Source organism: Sinocyclocheilus anshuiensis, unplaced genomic scaffold, assembly GCF_001515605.1.
Source record: "Sinocyclocheilus anshuiensis isolate Anshui unplaced genomic scaffold, SAMN03320099.WGS_v1.1 scaffold1877, whole genome shotgun sequence".
Taxonomy (NCBI): Eukaryota; Metazoa; Chordata; class Actinopteri; order Cypriniformes; family Cyprinidae; genus Sinocyclocheilus; species Sinocyclocheilus anshuiensis.
Window position 1 is genome coordinate 302,762 of NW_015540967.1, and position 20,821 is coordinate 323,582.

General features: G+C 36.5%; 2 protein-coding genes across 4 annotated transcripts in view; one reads left to right on the forward strand and one right to left on the reverse strand.

Moving 5' to 3' along the window:
* Positions 1-8,175, forward strand: part of cdc42ep1a (CDC42 effector protein (Rho GTPase binding) 1a) — an 11,884-nt gene extending 3,709 nt beyond the window's left edge. The window contains exons 2-4 of one of the 3 annotated variants that reach the window (XM_016488296.1): positions 2,815-3,206; positions 4,069-5,010; positions 7,034-8,175. In XM_016488296.1, coding sequence (XP_016343782.1) covers positions 4,557-5,010; positions 7,034-7,644 — 1,065 coding nt within the window. In that variant the 5' untranslated portion in view covers positions 2,815-3,206; positions 4,069-4,556 and the 3' untranslated portion in view covers positions 7,645-8,175. The remainder of the gene's footprint in view (positions 1-2,814; positions 3,207-4,068; positions 5,011-7,033) is intronic. The other 2 variants (XM_016488295.1, XM_016488297.1) reach the window with 2 other exon arrangements.
* Positions 8,176-10,316: 2,141 nt separating this feature from the next.
* LOC107690072 (SH3 domain-binding protein 1-like) lies at positions 10,317-19,589 on the reverse strand. The gene is made up of 18 exons (XM_016488313.1): positions 19,408-19,589; positions 17,082-17,124; positions 16,833-16,937; positions 16,092-16,168; positions 15,879-15,990; positions 15,719-15,795; positions 15,484-15,571; positions 14,746-14,814; positions 14,199-14,289; positions 13,956-14,092; positions 13,683-13,794; positions 13,189-13,270; positions 13,019-13,099; positions 12,585-12,698; positions 12,392-12,489; positions 11,149-11,278; positions 10,778-11,040; positions 10,317-10,702 (listed from the first exon to the last, which is right to left on the reverse strand). Exons 1-18 carry the CDS (start codon positions 19,452-19,454, stop codon positions 10,416-10,418), a joined length of 2,013 nt encoding a protein of 670 aa, XP_016343799.1. The 5' UTR covers positions 19,455-19,589; the 3' UTR covers positions 10,317-10,415.
* Positions 19,590-20,821: the final 1,232 nt, after the last annotated feature.

Sequence of the window (20,821 nt, forward strand, 5' to 3'; positions counted from 1 at the left end):
GGAAGCTCTCTGGGGTGAGCTCATTATCATACGAACCAATCAGAGCCGTTCAATGGCTCTGGAACCAATCAGGTTTAGCCAGTGTGTTGTTTGAATTTAAACAAGTAAACGCAATTTTTATTTTATTTTTTTTTCATATATGATGTTGAAATCCTTGTGGGAATTTCAGAAATATATATTAGAAAATAAAGGCGTCAAGCTTGTAAAAATATATTTATTAACATAGTATTTCTACTATACTTTTTAGAAATATACTAATAGTGTGCTTGTGTTTAGCATATTCCTTAAAAGTGTAACTAAGCATATATTTATTACCAAAGTATTTCTAGTATACTTTTTATAAATACATTAAAAGTATGCTTCTGTTTAGCATATTTCTTAGAAGTATAACTAAGCATATATTTAATACAAAAGTACTTCTAGTATACTTTTTAGAAATATATTAAAATGCAATTCATTATATTTTTATTGCACTTCAAATAAGCATGTTTGGAATACAAACGTATTATAAACATACTACTTGAATTTCAAGTATATTTTTAATATATTTAATACTACGTCTTTTTCACCTGGGTACCCACAGTTCATGCCCGTTATGAGCGGCGGATTTTGATTCATTTTATTCTTTATGATAAATTAATTGAACTAGATGTTGGAATGTAAGGTTTACATACTAGTTAATGAGCTTTATCAAGATTTGGCTTTGGTAACTGATCAGGAAAACATGCACTTTCTTGCAAATCTACTTTTATAGCCTGTGTTAAATGTAGCGTACCTTTAAAAAGTGAATAAACTAGGATGACATTTCTATGAAGCAATGAAATCCAAAGTTCACAATTGACTAGATCAATGGACTGTAGTGAAAACTGCTACAGTAACATTTTAGTTCAGCAACATTGATCTGTCCTTGTCCTATTTAGTTACTCTGATTTGTCAATGTCATTTTTTAAACTGAAAATTAAAATGTACTTTGCATTACAGGGTATTGGAGGAGGCCTGTTAACTAGTATTCATTGTGCCACTGTGCTTTTTTAGATTAGTTTAGATTAGGTAGTTGTTCGGTAGATAATTAGATTACTAATCAAAGATAAAAAAAAACAGTCTAAATAAGATAATAAAGGGAGTAAAGACAAGAGTAAAGCAAACAGAGCCAGCTGCTGTATATTTTCACACAAAACCACTGAGATTGTGTTTGCATTGGTGGTATTTTCCATAAAGGACTCACTCTGCCAGACGGTCATGCTGAGTGCTTTGAGTAAAAATAGGATATGTTCAGATGATGAAATGAGTATATTTGTAATCATGATTTACGCCTTGGCAGCCCCTTTTTTTCTTTAGACCGCATGAGATGAGTGGAGGTCATTGGGTGAAAAGGAAAAATGAGGCCTTATCTTGAATGTTTGTTCACCTAGTTAGTTAAGTTATACAGTAGTGTAGCCTAGCTGATCAAGATGTAGTTTCAGTGGAATGAGAGAAATATTTTAAGAAACACCTTTTGAACCATTTTTCAGTGTAAAAGAACAAATGTTCAGTCAGTGTGACTGATGTTCAAATCACTTATTTTAATGACATCATACGAATGTGCATTGGACGGCTGCAAAGACCAAGTGCTATTAAGATCAGACAGATCAACTTTTCTGCCCACATGAAGGAAAGCCGACAGTCCCGTTTTTCTGAAAGAAGAGAAAAACCCTAAACATGTTTCCAATCTGGGATGTGGGCACTGTACTGGATGTCTGTAATAGACAGAGATGTTTCCCCCAGGAATGCATTCACACACGGGATCTATTAGACTGCGGTTTATGAGTTGATGTGCGCATCTCCTCTCAAACAATGCACAGACATAATTGCATTGTTTGCATCCACTAAAAACTGCTGCAAGAATTATGAGACAGTGTGTTTTGGTTTATTGCTGTTTGTCATGTCGAGAGGCAGCAGCAGCCCTGCTAAATGTCAGTGTATTAGTTGGTTATGTTATGTTTAGCACATTACACGACATATGCCCCCAACCATACCCATTTCTCAGAAAATGTTGGAAAAAATAGTTATGTTTGAGGACAATGTTCCCAAAATACACTTTGGACAATAGATCTTTATATGGACACATGTGATTCTATGTTTCACCAATACTTGCTAAATATGCTAAATATTAATACTTTGATATTTGATATTTGAAATGTTATAACAATGTTATGTAATATTATATTCACTACCAGTCTAATAATTTTGTAATTTAGTAACTACTAATAATTTAGTTTTTATGTTGTTGTTTTTTATGTTTTTGAAGGAAATCTCTTATGCTTACTCTACTGCTTACTGTTTTTACTTTATTTTAATCAAATAAATGCAGCCTTGGTGAGCATAAGAGACTACTTTCAAAAACATTAAAACATCTTAATTATTCCAAACTTTTGACTGGCAGTGTTATTATTATATTATTTAATAGTATATATTATGTAAAACAAAGACATATACATAATAACATAAAAATAGACAATAAATAATAAATATAAGATTGTATACACTATTTCTAGGTCACTAAAATATTGTGTTACTGATCATGTGAACTTCTCTGTTCAAAAGGTCAGAAATACTAAGCAAAAGGAGGACAAACCTGAAATTCATATAATTTTTTACTTCAAATAATTCTAATTTAAGACAAATTGTTCTGTTGATAATATAATTTGTACTGCAAATATGTATTCAATTAGAAACATATTTTCACTAGTGGTCTTAGACTTTTGGCCTGCTTTGATCGTGATCTGTGTTACACATCCACCTGTTTCACTCTCTCATACTTTGTTGATTTTACAGGAACCCCTTCAAACTGGGACGCCTGAGTGGAATAAGCCAGCAGAGGGGGATTCGGGGGGAAGGAAGAGAAGAGGGATTTGGGGCTTATCCTGGACATGACCAATCCTTAAGGAGCCTCCGTCAAGCTGTACTATTGCCCAGATTATTACATTTAATTTATTGCCTTTTAAAGATCCCTTTATCTCCCCCGGGAGATTCCTAGCGAGTGGGCCGCTGGATTTGAGTATCTTTAAAAACAAAGGATCAGGAGCAGAGGCCGGTGGGAGTGGAGGGATAAAGCAACAAGCCTCCCTGCCGCCTTATACACTTCAGCAGTGTGCAGGTCAAGGGTCACTGAATGAACTTGGATTTGGAAAGCATGCGATCACATTGATTACACAAATCTGATTAAGGTATGTGGCTTCTGTACATTTTCAGCAGTGTAATATCAAACATTTTAGTGTTTTTTCCTAGGTCCAAACAGCAGAATGTATATGATTTATGACCTGACAGTAATCAGGTAAAGGGTTTGGCTAAATAAATTGTGCTTATCACACATGGTAAGTCTTTACTGGTAATTTAGCATTAAATGGGCAACAAGTGTGTTGTGGCAAGGTGTGTTGTGGTTTGATGGAATAAGACATGAGACGTCACTCCTTTTAAAATGATACTCATGACTTTAACTACAGTCAAGCACAAATTAAAAGTCTGAGCTGACCCAAGATAAAACAAACTACTAATAAAGTCAGACTAAGTGTTGTTATTCTAATTTTTATTAGCTTAACTGTTCGTTACTAATAGTTTACCAAATATTTTTTTCTATTAATTGAATGTTTTTGATATGGAAAAAAATCATTTAAAAATTATTAAGAAAACGTATTTTAATAAAAAATAGTCATTGAAAAATGTAGCCTTAGCGCTTCTTTGCATTTACAGTCTGACAGTGGAAAAATTCTCTGGTAAATGCGCATACTTTGGTAACAGGATACCCTTAAAGTGAACGACCGAAATACCGTACAGTGCAAGTGAATGACTGAGGAGTCAAAGCTGAATTTAGGCATTTAAAGGGAACTACAGTCAATAATTCAATACAAGACTCATTAAAAATTAGCAAATCAAATTTGCTCAGTTTTACAGAACATGCCATTTTAAAAATATATATACATTTTTACAGCAAAAGTTGATCATTAGTGTAGCATGTCTGTGCCTATGTCTCACTTTCTTTTTAGCAACTGAATTGTTTACAGATATTTTGTTAATATTTGCATCTTCCAGAGCATGTAGCAGCAGTCTCTCTGGACCTTACTAAAGAAGGAGCACATGGTTTCAGTCCCAAACCACAAAGATATCTGCAGCCCGAGCTGAATTTATTTCTGAACTGATTTTTTTTTTTTTTTCAGAAGCACAAACCCAGAACAACTGGGAAGCCCAGAATCTTTGACCACATAAGCAGCAGAGGTTTTCAGGAATTGGAGTCATGCATATTTTCAGCTCACATTTATCTTCACAGAATCTTTCTGGATATGAACAAAGACCGATGGCCAAAATGGGACATAGCTGAATGCGTCTCCCTTTTGAGAAACTGTGCAAAAGAAACTTTCCACTCAACTGCGGTTGTTATTCTGCCGAGATATTTTAAAGCTTGAAGGGTGATACGTGTATAGTTTGCTTTCTTAAGGTGTTCTCACCATTTTTTTTAAAATAATTTTTGTGGATATTTTCTTTCTGACTCTGGAAATTTACAGTTTGTACCCAGAGAAGCCATGAACTTGGGCAAGCTCGCTGGCCTGAAGGGCCTGGTTTCCCACTCTTCAGGAAAGCGTCGATTTAAAGGTGACCTCACCCCGGACATGATCAGCCCCCCACTATGTGACTTCCGCCACACCATGCACGTGGGCCGTGGAGGGGATGTGTTTGGGGACACCTCGTTCCTCAGCAACCATGGTGGAGCAGGAAATAACGCAGATGGAGACTCCTCCTCCACTTCAGAGAAGAATGAGGGATTCTTCTCCCGCACGCTTCGCCATGTCCGCAAGACCCCCGACAGGCCCCGCGGCAGCTCCAAGGACCTTTCGCCTCCACCTCCACCCATTTCTCCAATCATTAAGAATGCCATTTCCCTCCCCCGGCTGGACGTGGACTCACCCAACGGCTGTCCTGTGAAAGTGCTTTTCCCTAGTCCACCCAAAACACCAGAGAACTCCACATACTTGTATGGTGAGTCTGTTAGTGTTCACCTTTGTCAGATTCAAATGTAGAAGTGAAGTTATGGGCGTTCTGTGTGTGTACAGAAGTCACTCCAGAAGGCAGGGCTGATGGAAGATACTACAGTCAGTGTGAGATATAGGCTTCGAAAAGTCATGACAATGAATGAAATCCTTATAAAGCTTGGAAAAATCATGAATGTTTCCATGATTAACATCATTTTGTGCAAAATTATTTTTGTAGCACAACATCTTGACGAAAGAACAGCATCTGAAAGGATACTTGCGTCACTGCATTATCTAATTAATTCAGTTCAGTTCTGTACACACTACTTTAATGTAAATAAAGTTGTGAATGTGCAGTTTTTGTAAGCAAATTCTTTTGTAGAAAGCGGTAAAAGAAAAAATAAAACAAAACATTACTAAAATGTATGTGTACCGAACAGGATGTAACCAATGTAAGAAATTGTTCAGCAAGGACACATTAAATTGATCAAACGTGACTATCAGCACTGATTGGGACAGGCGTCCCGAGTTCAAGTCCCGGCTCATGGACCTTTCCTGATCCCGATCCTGATCCCGCTCCCTCTCTCTTTCTCCCACTTCGCTTCCTGTCGTTACTCAACTGTCCTATCAAAGTAAAAGCAAAAGAAGTTACTGTTAAAGACATTTATGATGTTACAAAAGATTTTTGAAAAGATTTCCATTCATATGCTGAAAAAAGTATTAATAGCAGTTTCCACAAAAAAAATAACCATGATAAATAAATCAGTATACCAGTATAAATATTAGTTGATAAGTGTTTGAATAAAATTTTACTTGAGCACCAAATTAGCATATTAGAATGATTTCAGAAACAATCATGTGACACTGAAGACTGGAGTAATTGCTGCTGAAAATTCAGCTTTGTCATCACAAAATAAAGAATATTTTAAAATAGAAATTAGTTATTTATAAATTATAATATATTTCATAATTTTACTGTTTTATTGTATTTTTGATCAAGCTTGTTGAGCATAAGAGACTTCTTTCAAAAACATTTTTTTTTAGCTGTAGTGTAAGTAGCAACTGTGTCTCATGCTTGTTTTGTCTAAATTAAATATGTTTGTTTGCAAGTTTTCTGTCCTTCAGGGAATCATGAGGAAGATCAAACAGAAATTGTTTGATAAGCCATCTAAACACCTGTGGCAATCCCAGACTCCTTAGAGCCAGACATTACAGTTCAGTGATCAGCGTCTGCCTCACCCATTCAAATACCTCAAACATGCCTCACTGGCTGCTCTACAGGAGAGCCTATTCAAAAACAAACCCCCTGCATACTCAAAAAAACACACCAAACGCAAACCCAAACAGTCTGATTAGTTTCATTATCAACATATGGAAAGTTTTAGTAAGCAAACCTAAGTGTTTAATTCAGCTGACTGAATGACTCACTGAAGACTGAAGGCTATAATGTTGTTCTGACCGGGAGCTATGAATGAGATGTTTCAGTGCTGAGCGCACATCCCATCTTAGAGCCCTGTTTTCAATCATGTGAAGAGTTTCTGTATCCACAATTTTCCTGTAATTTGTAATCGCTGCCCTTTCTGTGCCAAGTGTGCACTGTTACAGAGCTCTGTGGTCAGATTCACAAATCTTAAAAGGACAGTTCGCCTAAAATGAAAATTCTGTCATCATTTACTCATGTTCTTTGTGTTGTTCCAAACCTGTATGACTTTCTTTCAAAAGAAGATATTCTGAAGATAGTTCCAGCTGTTTTCGTCTATATAGTGAAAGTCAGTGGGATCCATAATTGGACCCCATTGACTTTTGTTATATGGACAAAAACACCGAGACATAAAGGTGAGTAAATGATGACAAAATTTTCTTTTTTGGGTGAACTATCCCTTTAAGGGCATCCAACCATATGGCAGAAATTATTTGCTTCTCATGCTGCAGTCCAGGAAGTGCTAAATGCAATGTACTGGTTCTCACTGCCCTCTGTTGGTCAAACTCACATGCAAGAACAATTTCGTTCTTCTTTCTTTGTTTTGCAGGTTTGGAGTCTGGCTTTGTAACCTTGCCGAGACTGTCCCGCACTGAGCTTCCAGCCCAGGGCAGTTCTCCCTCTGCCTGCCCGCCTGAAATCCACAGAGGCTCGCTCACAGACACGGGTATCCCGTCCTTCCCATGTTCAGACTCCATCAGTCCTTCTGACTCCATGAACTCCTTCACTCTTGATCTGGGCCCTTCCCTCATGTCTGAAGTCTTTGCCATGATTGACAGCCCTGTGTGTGAAACGGCTGATCCCATCAGTGAAAAAACACAGTCCACCGATGATAACTCTGAGGTGGACTCGGATGCAACCACGTCCTTGGTGGACTCTCTCCTGAGAGAAGACGATGACGGTAGGACACGGTTGTATGGAGGAGAGTGGAAGCATTCAGACTTTGTAAATGGAGAGTCACCCAAAAAATCCATGTTGGGGGATCGGATGCGCTCCTTCTCCATTGAGGATCATGGCATGGAGCCGGAGAGTTTCCAGAGGGCTGCTGATGTGCTGGCACGTCATTATGGGAGTGGAGGACTCAGGAATACAAACACCAACAACTCTCATAGGAGAGGACCATACAGCTATCCTGATGAAGAAGAAGAAATCAAAGTCTAACACTATAGTCCAAATCGTACATCACCTTTAAATGGATAGTTCAGCCAAAAACGAATGTTCTTTCATAATTTCCTCAGCCTCATGATGTTCCAAACCTGATTCTTTCCATTGCGATATAATGAAAGGAGTTGCACAGAATGCCACTTTTTTCATTATAATGTAATCGAATGAGGGTTGGGCCTTTCAAGCTCCATAATCATAAAAAAAAGCACCATGAAAGTATCATCATTTGAGAGTCACTCGAGCACCAAATCAGTTCTGGTTCAAATTTTGAACGAATCATCCAGACTGGTTTTCTGTACTGCATAAACATGGAAAAGATAAAGATAACACTAAAAAGATAAAGACAATTTTTTCAGGAATATGACATTGCTACTTCTCCCGTGAACATGCCACAGACAAGTAGGACAGATGTCAATGAATAACTAAAATAATTAATCATTTAAAGGGATATTCCTACCAAAAATGAAAATTCTGTCATCATTCATTCACCCTCATGACAATCCAAAAACGGACTTTCTTTCTTCTGTAGAACAAAAGAAGATATTTTGAAGAATGTTTCAATTGTTTTTGTCATGTTAAAAGTACAACATACAATGAAAGTCAGTGGAGTTCAATGTTGTTTGGCTTCCAATGTTCTTCAAAATACCTCAGTTCTGCTAGGAAGGTTTAGAATGACATGAGTAAATGATATCAGGATTTTTCTTAATGGGTGGAGTGTCCATTGAAGAACAATTAAATAATACATTGTAAATGTAACAATAATGAAATCTGGTCTGTTCCTCACAGAAAGCTATTGTATGACTCCAGAAGACTACCCACAACCCACAAGTCAATGGGATTACTTTTGTTAAACTTTCTTTTTTGTCATTTTGTAGTTTGCAGTTTACAGCCCAAGTTCTTATTCAGATTCATAATATGAAAAAGAGCACCAGTTAAATTGGCCTAAAATTTTACTTCCACGAAAGAAGGTCATAAAAGTTTATAATCACATGAGAGTGATGACCCAGTTATTATTTTTGGATGAACTATTCCTTTAAAAATATTTCTACATTTTGCAATGGGGAAAGTGAAAGCTAATGAACTATTATTTACCCCTACGCTCATGGTGTTTTAAAGAAAACATCAGAATTACCTGCCATGTGAGTGGATCTACATTTTGCAAATATTGGACAAGAACATAATCTAGTATTGGCATCTTAAATTTTCTTCTATGTTTGATCCTACCGTCTCATCCCTAAAACATTCGCTTTGATCCAGGGAAATAAAACCTGCCACAGTTGCTCTGTAATGCACAATAAACACAGCTAGCTATACAATGGTAATATGCCATTAAAATATGCAATATTTTAGTTTACAATATTTAGATTTCAAGTAAACCTCTGTCATATGTAATGCAGAGTGATACCATGTAGAATACAGACATATACCTGCTAGCTATCTTGTATCTACTACACAAAACACTTTACATGTTGCATTCATATACTTTTAATAGCTCATATTCCCATTGTGAACATTGTGTTGCAGTTTAATTATTTCCTGAGAAACCAGCGAACAAGACAAAGACCTATGGTCACTGTGATGCACAAAACCGTGATGTGCTTTATGTTTTCACATTAGTACAAACAACTCAGAAAAAAACAACAACCATACTGTCATTTTTCTTTCCTTTATTACATGATAAATATCTTAAGATCAACACAGTATACAGTAATATTATATGCTGTCCACCAGCTTTTATCAATGTATTGTGAAATTATGATTAAATATTAATATGAATTTTGTTTGAATTTAAGTTTTTTGTTATGACAAAGGAGTTGACCTCTCCATTCCCTTAATCACAATATAATATGTACATACTGTACGTATGTGCGGCTTTGCACAAGAAATGTACAAAATAGCAATGTATGTTACCTATCAATGACAGCAATAAAGATTTCATTAAAAGAAGCTATGAACAACATCAGCCTTAAAATGCTTTAACAAGTGTGAGCATGATTTTATCGTTATGGCGTTTCAAATGTCATGCTTCAGAATAAGCTTATATATAAATAGCTATGTGAAGCGTGTCAGTACGCCCTAAACTAAAACCAAAGGAAGTCAGATTATACTATGTTGTATTTGTGTTCGACAGTTCTTAACGGTTCAGTATCTCTAAAGCAGACATACACTTTTGTTCAAAGGTTTGGGATTTTTTTTTTTTTTTTTTTTAATTAATACTTTTATTCAGGATGCATTAAACTGATCAAAAGTGACAGTAAAGATATTTATAAATGTAAAACAAACGTTGTTCTATTGACCTTTAATTCATCAAAGGAACAAATGTATCACTGCTTATTATCCACAAAAATATTAAACAGCACAACTGTTTTCAAAACTGATAAAAAATGTTTCTTGAGCACCAAATCAGAATATTAAAATGATTTCTGTATTATCACGTGACACTGAAGACTGAAGTAATGGCTGCTGAGAAGTCAGCACAGGAATAAATTACATTTTGAAATATATTCAAATAGAAAAGTTATTTTAAATTGTAATACTATTTATAATATTACTGTTTTTACTGGATTTTGTTCAAATACATGCAGTCTTGATGAGCATAAGAGATTTCTTTAAAAAACATTTTTTAAAAATCTTACAGACTTCAAACTTTTGAACACTAGTGTGTTAAAACACTGCAGTTAAAAGCGCTTAACCAGAAGATGCTGCACTTGAGAAAGAAGGTCATAACAAACCAGTGCTTTTTCCCAGTCGACTTTCCTTTCCAGAACTCACTGTGCTGGAGAGGAGAGCTGCTTGTTCAGTGCTCGGGGCGGTTGTGGAGGAGGAACTTTAGGTCTTCTGCCTTGTGGTTTCTTTTGTGGTCCTCCTTCAGGCAATGTGGGCAATGGAGCTTGGGTGGTTTCGGGCTTGGGTGAAGGTGGTGGTTTTATTTCAGAGCCTCTTGGCAGAGGAGCAGGGAACACTCTCGCCTGGGCTGCTGGGAAAGGGCCTGCCTGGCTCAGAGGAGGTCCTTTGGCAAGGTTTGGTGCCTTTTGCTGGATAAAAGGCCTCCTTGCTGCAGAAAACAATTGGAAATGTAGTTTCTACCACAGTAAGACAGCACAAAAAGCATCTATGATTACCAACATACGTTTATATGGAGCAGTGATTTTCAGCATGGGCTCCTGGGACTGGGAGGGCAGCTCCTGAGTTGGCTCTGATTGGCTGGAGCTCTGTGTCTTAGCCTGCGATTGGCTGTGGGCTTGAGTGTAACGAGGAAGTGCTGGAGGCATGTGATTCTGTGTAGGCGGTTGAGCAATTGGATTAGAATCGATGTTGTTCCACACAACAGCATCACGGTTCACCTGATATTTCACAACGACTGTCACCCCAAGGTCCTCAGATGATGCTGAGCTGAAATAAGAAGCACAAGAAGCCAAAACAAAATAAGACTTTTGTAACTTAATAAGTCTCATTTAGAAGAAAGTCTTGACCTCAAAAACTACAAAGGTGGTTGACTACCTGTCAGTTTTTGATAGGGATGGTCGACCAGATGAGAAAGGGGGAGAGGGTAAGATGCTGTCAGAAAGAGGTCTCTGGGATATTTTCGGGATCGGGCTTTCAGGTAGTTCTGGGACCTCAAAATCAGCCTCTAAAAAGAAATTAAGGAAGTTTGTGTTCAAATATTTTTATTTAGAATGTCACAAAATAAAACACTTTGCACTTCAGTATTTTAATTATTTTTTAATACCTAATACTTAAATATTTAAGCAAAAATAAAAACATAAAACTTCCTTATTACATAGAATCAGGCAAGGCGGGAAGGGGGTTCATGAGTTGATGAAAAGCTAAAAATGAATCATATCCAATGAAAATGAAAATAAAGGGATAGGGTGGCACAATAATCACAATATAGTGATTATCAAAACAAATTAAAGATTTAATTAAATAACTAAATAGTCTGATGCTCTGCGTGTTTCAAAGCGAGCGCTTCTTGGTTCACAGCAAATGCAGTGCACTCCATCTGTGCATGTGCTGTGAGTTTAACATGCATTTGGGAACACTAATGTGTGCTAAGTTCACAATTTTTTACCCATTTGTATAATCTCCAACGTTTTTGTGAGAAAAAGTTTACAGCATTTCAGCAGTATTCTGCCAAAATTAAAAGCTTGACGATTTGAAATGTTTAAAGCTTGAGGGTTCAGACATTTGAAATTTAAGACAGAAACATTAATATTGTAACTTGAAGTGTAAAATAAAATGATTATAATTACTAGCAAAATGTTCCTTTGTATTTTACAGTACAATTGAAAGTTACAACATTAATATATTTTTATCGTCATTTTTGTAATTAGAGTAAAAACATAACATTATTAATGAAAAATTGTATTATCAGCAGTGTGAATGTAATGTGAACTGAGACTCTGTCACAACTAAAGAGAGATTTGTGTCTACTTTAAAGACCAGCTCAAAATAAAACACTTACTAAAAAGTTAAAATTGTATCTGTTTGCATGACATGTAACCAGACATCAGAGAATTGTAAACATACAAACCTGTCATTAAATTATATTAACTTAAAATATCAGGGGGCACTTCAAGGAAATATTTTATGTATAAGAGGTTTGGTTGACAAAACAAAGTTTGAGAACCCCTGCATTAAAGGATGAACAGAAATGAAATTCTGGATGTAATAAGGTCATTTATTGCTGTTTATACCTCATTAAAAACAACAGTGAACCATTACTTATGTAATGTTCCTGTACCTTCGGGGAAGAGGCTCTTGGAATACTGTATAAGTGGCTCTATGACCGTCACAACTTGCACCGAAGAAGCAGATGCCATGTCCAGCAATGACGTCTCTCTGAAAAAAAGAAAGAGTGACAAAACAAATTTTAGGAGATTACAGTTTAAATGCATAATTTAGTCTAGATTTGTGGTTGTGTGTGCTATACTGACCCCTCACAGCGAGGCCACAGTAGATTAGGCCCAAGCACTATGGCAATATTACTGGGTGTCATCTTGTTAACTGCTTGCTGCTCTGACAAGTGTGACAGGAACTGGACAAGGTATCTGATGGAGAGAGCGATACGTCAAAGATATAGACACACAGAGTGAATGTGAGGTGTGAAAACGTGCATAAATATACTGAACAAAATTATAAACGCAACACTTTTGTTTTTGCCCCCATTTTTCATGAGCTGAACTCAAAGATCTAAGACTTTTTCTATGTACACAAAAGGCCTATTTCTCTCAAATATTGTTCACAAATCTGTCTAAATCTGTGTTAGTGAGCACTTCTCCTTTGCCGAGATAATCCATCCACGTTTATAATTTTGTTCAGTGTAGTTTGAGGTGGATATAAAACATTCAGAGTTGAAACTCTAACATACCTGAGGTTGTTATAGTTTTCTGTGGGAAGTTTTTGCAACACTGTCCGCAACTGTTTTAATTTTTCATCTGTTTCTTTTTCTCTAAAAACAAAAAACTAAAATTAAAGACAATTTAAATGGTGCTTTAACACCATTGATACAGAAATAAACAAGTGCATGGACAGACTTACGCTGCAGCTTTGAACCAGTCACTATAAAGCTCAAATGTCATGAGCGGTTCAGGCAACTCTCTCAAGTAACACTTAAGAGCACCTGCAAAGACAGTACAAACAAAACCAAATTAAATATTGGTATATCAATATAGCACGCAGATGTTTAAGCTGCATTTAATCATTTTTAGACAGTCCCCATTTACTATTAGTATATAAAAAGAGCAGCTTGGACATTCTGCTGAAGTTCTTTTTTTTGTTTTCCACAGAAGAAAATCATACAAGTTTGAAGCGACATGAATAAATGATGACTGAAATGTTTCTGTAATAGACAATGAGGTCCTAGCAACATTTTATACGCTGCAGTTTGTCACCTCAACCACATATCGCAACCACATTCAGAGTAACACAAAGCACTTTTCCCAGTATTGTCAGTTAAGGCATCAGCTAACGCTAAACTCATGCAAACAAAGTTACCGTCACATAAAACACACAAAAAAGTTGCTATGGCTCACCTGCGACAGCATGTGGGTCATAGCTGAACTCATTCTGGTCAACAGTCCCTGAATCCAGACAGCTTTTCAGTTTTTTTACAACAGATGCAGCAGCTGCTAGCCTGAACAAACCCTAGATGACAGTTGTAAAGATAGATAGTGAGAGATTGTTAAGATGAGAGTGGAGAAGTGAAACACTATACTGATGATACTGGGCATGCAGTTATGTGGGTGTGCAATTATCTGTGTGTAAGTGCAGATGTGACTTTTAAATATGCATGTTTGAGTGCTCACCTCTTCCCTGAGTCCTGTACGTAGCAGCATGCTGACACACTCCTCAATAGGGACAGCAATCTTTCTTTCACAGCTCTCAAGGTGAGACAGCAGAGGCTCTCCAAAAACCTTTTTCTCTGATGAACTCAATTGGGGCTCTTCAAACAGACAAATAATTCATTTCAAAGTTGTGATAATGCTGCTGTCTGTGTAACACGTGAATATTTAGATGTTTTAATCACTGCTAATCATCCTTTTCCTTACCTGTGTGGCTGTGACTCTCTTTGAGCTCGGTTATGTTTTTCTCCAGGAATTCATGTGAGGCCTTGTGATATTCAGCTTGTAGCTCTAGAAGCTGTCAGAAGGGCAAAAAAAACAAGCTTAAACATCTTTTTTCAATTTACTGACTGAAAACATCCCAAGGAGTCATCCCGGGACAACTGAATGGCAATAGTAAGACAAGATATTTATTTATAAATAAAAAATTAAAAATGTATATATACATATAATACAAATAACATTAAATGTCAAACAGTTATATACACTGTCTACTGAAAAATAAAATAAAATAAAAGGGGCAAAATATACAAATAAATAAATATTTATTTTTAAAATTACAGATAATGTAAAGATAACTTAAGTTTTGTGTTATGTTTATAATGTTAATGATGATAATGATCAATGATATCTTGTGTAATATGAGTTAAAAGGAACACAATTCTGACATGGTATTGGTGAAAAAGGGCATTACTGATGGGCCTGCGGGGCTGCAAATGGTTGAGGAACACTGAGTAAGGACATAGGTACTCACACGGATGAAGTAGCTGGCGTACTCATCTTCTTTAGTGGCAAAATGATAGAGGTCTGCAGAGTACTGATCCTGAGAAAAAGAAAATGTGTTGTTTTATTGATTTCCTTGCTGTGCATTCCTTGAAAATACAGAGCTCTCTTCTGATGAAACCACACATTTCATGTTGACTCGCCAACCCACAAATATGTTTACTGACTTTTTGTAAAAGCACCCTAGGTTAGAACAATCTGAAGAGAACCTCTTTCATGTTTCTGGTTTGAGATCAGCTAGCAGGAAGTAGTAGGTTATAGAATGAGAATGACAAAATATAGTCCAACCACGACAGCTCTCAGAATAGTTTTAGCACGTTATATACAGTATATATCAATGCTAATGTATTTGTTCAAGTATGGACTTGCTACTGCCAGTAGATACACAAACATGCTACAGTGAACATGTAAAAAAATGCTGCTGCTACTGCTGCATGAATAGGCATACATAAATCCCATAGCAGATCTAGACAGGTGGAGCTGGGGGAAGTGGACGGTTCAGAGGAACTCAGCAAACACTGAACCAGACTATTTAAATGTAGAACAAACTGGTTAATTAGGTGCAGAAACAGGCCAGTCAGCTTGTACCATTTAGTAAATCATGAGATTGCGCCATCTAGAGTTTCATGACTGAACTAGATATTAAATTGGCCACAATAGTATAATAAATCTGTGACTAGTGAAGAAACCGACTTTATGCAAGCATAACCTTTATAGACTCCAGTCTTTTCCAGGCCTCCTCTACATCCTCTCGTAGTCCGTCTTGCTTGGCCTGTGGGCCTGTGCTGGCCTGAGATCTAAAAGTGAGACACAGATTGTGTAAATGTTCATGACACAATCTTCATAAAAGAGGATCGTAAAGAAATGAAGGTATGATTTACATTGAAGGAGAAGTTGAAACATATTTTGGTCATATTGTTCAAAAAAAAAAAAAAGAAAATCACCTGATGCGAGCATTATTCCAGTCTGTTGTAAGTTTAGTAAACTGTTTCTTGTTTTTCAAGATCTCTGGCAGATCCTCCTGCATGGATAACATCGGTCATGAATGGGTCATGAATACTGCCTGTTTCAGTTCATATAGTTTGGTAGTAAGAAAAAAACTACCTCACTGAGCTTATTCAGAGGCACAAGAACAACTTTTTCCAACTTCATCTCAAAGTCAGCCAGAGTCCGTGCCAGGAAATTTTGCATAAAGCAGCACATTTCCAGAACTTTTCTGCAGGAAAGTTCAGGTGTGTAAAGGGTGTATTTCCAAGGCAACTCTGCTGTATTGTTTATTCACACAATGTTAAAACATTAAAATATTAAAATATTCACCTTATGGAGGAATCGCCATCAAAATCCTTAAAGCTCTCAGCCATACTGACAGACAGCATCATGAGGGGTAACTTTTTCTGTAAATAATCAAAGTATGAATGAGTTATGTGAGGAAATTAGGAAGTATTGCATGGCATGATTTTTGATAGTTCTGCTTTAGAACTATCTACTTACAATAGTTTACATGGGTATCACAGTTAAGGGGCAATGTAAAATAATTGTGTAAATTCACGGCACAAGACAAGATCCAAAGGAAGAAAAAAAGAGGGCAAACTGAGCAACCTGAGCAGATTCTCCACACTGAATCTTGCTTTACAAAGAAACAGAAAAGAATAATGTTCTTGAGGAAAAAGAAATTGAAGGCCTGTATTTAGCACTTATGAGCAGCTGCCACACATTCAAAGCATATCCAAAACTTTTCTGTCCAGACATAATCATCCACATATACAGACAAAACGAAAACCTCAGAAGACAGATTCAGGGACTCTCCATCAGCAATTTGGGATTAGGTTTCTTAACAAAATGGTAGGCCAAGATAAACTATTGGAAGAAATCCCACCTCATCCAGTGTGATGGTGGTCCATGTAGATGATCTTCACAGCCACAGCATTTCATCATATGACCATTTCATTTGTCTTTTTGAACGTTACTTATTTTTCATATACAGCAACTGCTTAATCTGCTTCAAAATCTCGTCCAACACACTTACAAACCACATGATTGAATAGGGGGTCAGCTTACCATCCGTCTCTCTGAGTCCAGTCCCTGCTGACTCTGCAGGCAGCCTACCAACTTCTTGTAGATGATCTGGGCAGCTTTCTTTGCTGGCTCCACACGCTGTTCAACCTTAAAGCAACCAGATGGAGCATTCATTTACAGGGCCTTGTATTCATATTCTGTTAACACAGCTTGTGTGTATGTAGGCATCTCAAAAACTGTGCCATATGCAGATTTATTAGTTAAGGTGTAATAGTGGTGGAAATGCCTCACCAAAACAAGATCCTCTGAGAGAAGATCAGTTGCATCCTGTGACCTGCATTAAAGAAACAATTACCGTGACCATTACTTACATAATACAGATGGCAAGCTATATGATGCTGCAGCTGTGTTGATATTTTGACCAACAGCATGACTGTAAATGTATAATATTGCTTAATTATAAGCAACAAGTTATTTACTGAGTAAATTGGATTGAATTGGTTCAGTGAATGATTCAATGACTCACTCGTGATGACCGTTTTGTTCCTCAAAGAATCAGTGTTTTTGAACAATTGACTCACTCATAAAGACAGTGGCTGCATCTGAATATGCTTCCCTACTATTTAGTAGGTGAAAAACAGTATGTGAAAAGTGTAGAATGTCTAAATTCAAAAGATTCATAAAACAGTAGGCAAAAAGTACACAGACAACCAGCTACTTCAAGCAAGATAGTGAAGTATGCATACAATCGACGCTTTACTATCCCATAAGGCCACGGGAGAGTACTAGTGAATGGCAGTGATGCTGACGTTGATAGGTTACATGATGATAACAACATGACTATTGTGCTACATTGGGATTTCATTCCTGCTACACACATTCATATACAGAGTTTATTCATTTACTTTTTTAATGGTCACAAAGTATTATGTGATTTTTGATGCAGCCAGTGTTTCTGAATTGAATCAGTGTGTATAAACAAATCCATCGAATTAATGATTCAATGACTAACTTACAAAGAGAGACACTTTTAACCAGCCACTGCTAATAACAGACTGACAGTGATGCAAACAGTGAAAAATCCCAGTTTTGTTGGACAGTAAAAAAACTCATCCAGATTAAGGACTGCATCCTCTATGCTTTCACTTTTCTCATTTCCTCCTTGTTCTACTTTGTACTTTTCTGAACGATGGCGGAAACATTGTATTACTAGCACATCTCGTGTTTATTGCATCTGCTAAATGAATAAATGCAAATGTAAAATCTTAAATCACAAGAAATTCAACAGTTGCAAAAGTTGCCAACCGCTGTGACCTAAAGCAGCTAAAACTAAAATAAGAGAGCCAAGGCTGCTGTAGAAAACAGGCCAAAGTGGGTAGAGGGGAAGTGGACTGTGGGCTGAAGCGCAAACCATTTTACTCTCTCGCTTTTATCCACAATCTGTTGCGCACAATGTATGAGTAGATACACAGAACACAATTTCTAGCCTGAAATATCATCAGAGACAGATGAACGATGTCATTTCCTACATTTGCAACATCATCCAAGAACACAAAAAACATGAGAAGTCATTTTTGTGTCGCTGAAGTGGTGACCGGGTTACACTGCGATTGCATCAGATATTCTTGTTATCCCTGTGTTTTTAAGTCTTATTAGTCTGTGAAAAGGATATGACGTTATTCATCTTTTTTACAGCTTAGAAATCTTTTGTAACGTTATATATTTACCGTCACCCTCGCTGAATAAAATTATTATTTCTTTTAAAAAATCTTACTGACCCCCAACTTTTGAACACTATAGTAGTGTACATTCACTATGTCAATTACAAAATACTTGTCATTTTATTGCTGGCTTTATTGTATTGCGGATTGTATAGGCTGTTCCAAAACAAGCACATGCAGTACGTGATATACGTTTTCAGCTTCAAAGGTCACACAAACAATTTTATCAGTGTGGTATTGTCTCTGCTTTGAGTCTGGGGTTAAGAAGTTTATTAATATCCTGTTAACGTCATATCAGTGCAGACTGCAAGACTAGCATCTTGTTCTGTGCAACCTGCAGATGTGCTCTCCACCCTCGCAAGTTAAATATTTACACCTTTTATCATGACCTTTTTCAACACAATCACTGTCATGCTAGTTAGACTCTACATAATAATAAATATATGTGAAATATGTGTCAAATTATATTTAAGCTAGGCACAGAGAGCGTGAATGTCAATGGAATCTAAGATCTAATATTGTTTGTAATAATTGCTGTCATGACATTTTATTTTGAGGCTTGAACAAGGCTTGAACCGAAATAAATTTACCAGTCAATGTAAGAAAGAAGTGCTGAAGTTATAGACATATCAATTAATGAACAATTGTACTGTTATCAAATTAATGTTTTCACCACAACAGACGATGAAACAAACCACCTTCTTCACTTCAGACTACCTTACACCACAAATAGCTCATATTAGGAGAAATAAAACAGCTATCAATAATATGAATATTTTGTTTTGTTACAAAAGATAAGCAAGTCTACTGCATAAAACAGTCACTTAGTCACATGTAGTGTCATTTCAGTAAAACACCACAAACATAGTCTGAAAGCAACAAATGAAAGTACTTACTTCCCCCCATTTCCAAACTGTTTTAAGATGTTAAACTGCTTTCGCATGATCGTGAAGAATCTGTCGCCTTCAAGTCCTTGTTTCGTACATGCAGGTCAAGAGTATATTAGTTTCATTTGATAAAGAATATTGCTCTCTGAAGTCAGTAAACAGGCATGTCATTCAGACTTGTGTCAGCAACAGTCTCAACTTGACTGTTTCACATTTGTGCACACACCTCATTGACTTGGAGAAAGAGGAAGTTACCAAATGCATAAGAGGAAAGACATTTTCATATCATGCTGTGAAAGTCATGCAGTCCTCTCTGAGCCACAGAGCACACTGAAGTAGATTTGCACAGCACAGAGCATTCATTTGCTATGTATTGTATATAAACAACTGCCAGGAGTGAGGTGGATGGAGTAAGAGGCTTTATATACTAGAAAGAGAATATGAATTAAAAATTGACATTTACTTCTATATACATCTGTGTTAATCATAAACTGGGTATAGTTGCTTCACCGTAGTTAACTTTGTGGCATTAATTAATGTTCATTTCATTACCTTACCTTTGGCAATCAAGTGTGAATTGTCCATCAGATTACAACCATTAAATATGCACTGTTTGTATGAGCAAACAGCAGGATGTGAAAGATAGGTGAAAGGGGAAATGTTTTTTCATATCATTTATGGTGGAGTGTCATCACAAACTATCATCTTGAGGGAAACACTGTGGCTAAGACTATGAACTGAAACCAGTGGAATGTCCAAAGTAAACATGCTATGGGGGAAATGGAGCCTCCTACAGGGGGCCCGCTGCAACAGAAAAATACAATATCGTTTCTAATGTATGCATGTATGTATAAATAAATAAATAATTCATGGTATACTGGCTCACGCAAACTATGGTTAGTGATTCGGTTCGGCAAACTAAGGTTTTTGATTCGCCAGAGTCAGAACATTGTATAAAAAACGTATTATTTTAAATATTTAAATACCGCGAATTGATCTCAGATATTTACATTAAAAAAGCTATCGCTTCACTTAAGAATAATAAACTTTTGCTCCGTTATTATACACAATATTGAAAACTGGAAACCATCTATTCGTGTAACAAGCGCATATAATTGGTCCTTTTACATCACCGTTGAGAAAAGCAACGGGAACACGTGACATTTGCTGTTCCGGTTCGGCTTCAGGATATGAGGTAACGTAGCATTTTTTTATTAAATGATCTCTAAGAATATGTAAATAATCGATTATAAATGTGATTAACATGCGGGTCTAATCCTCGCAACCATTTTTCCAGCCTCTGGATTCTCACCGTACAGATTTATCATAGCCTTAGAATAAATACGCTATCTAAAATGAACTTTTCAATTAATGAAAAAATGTATATTCGACTAGCTTATCAATTTTTTTTTCTCCAAATCTC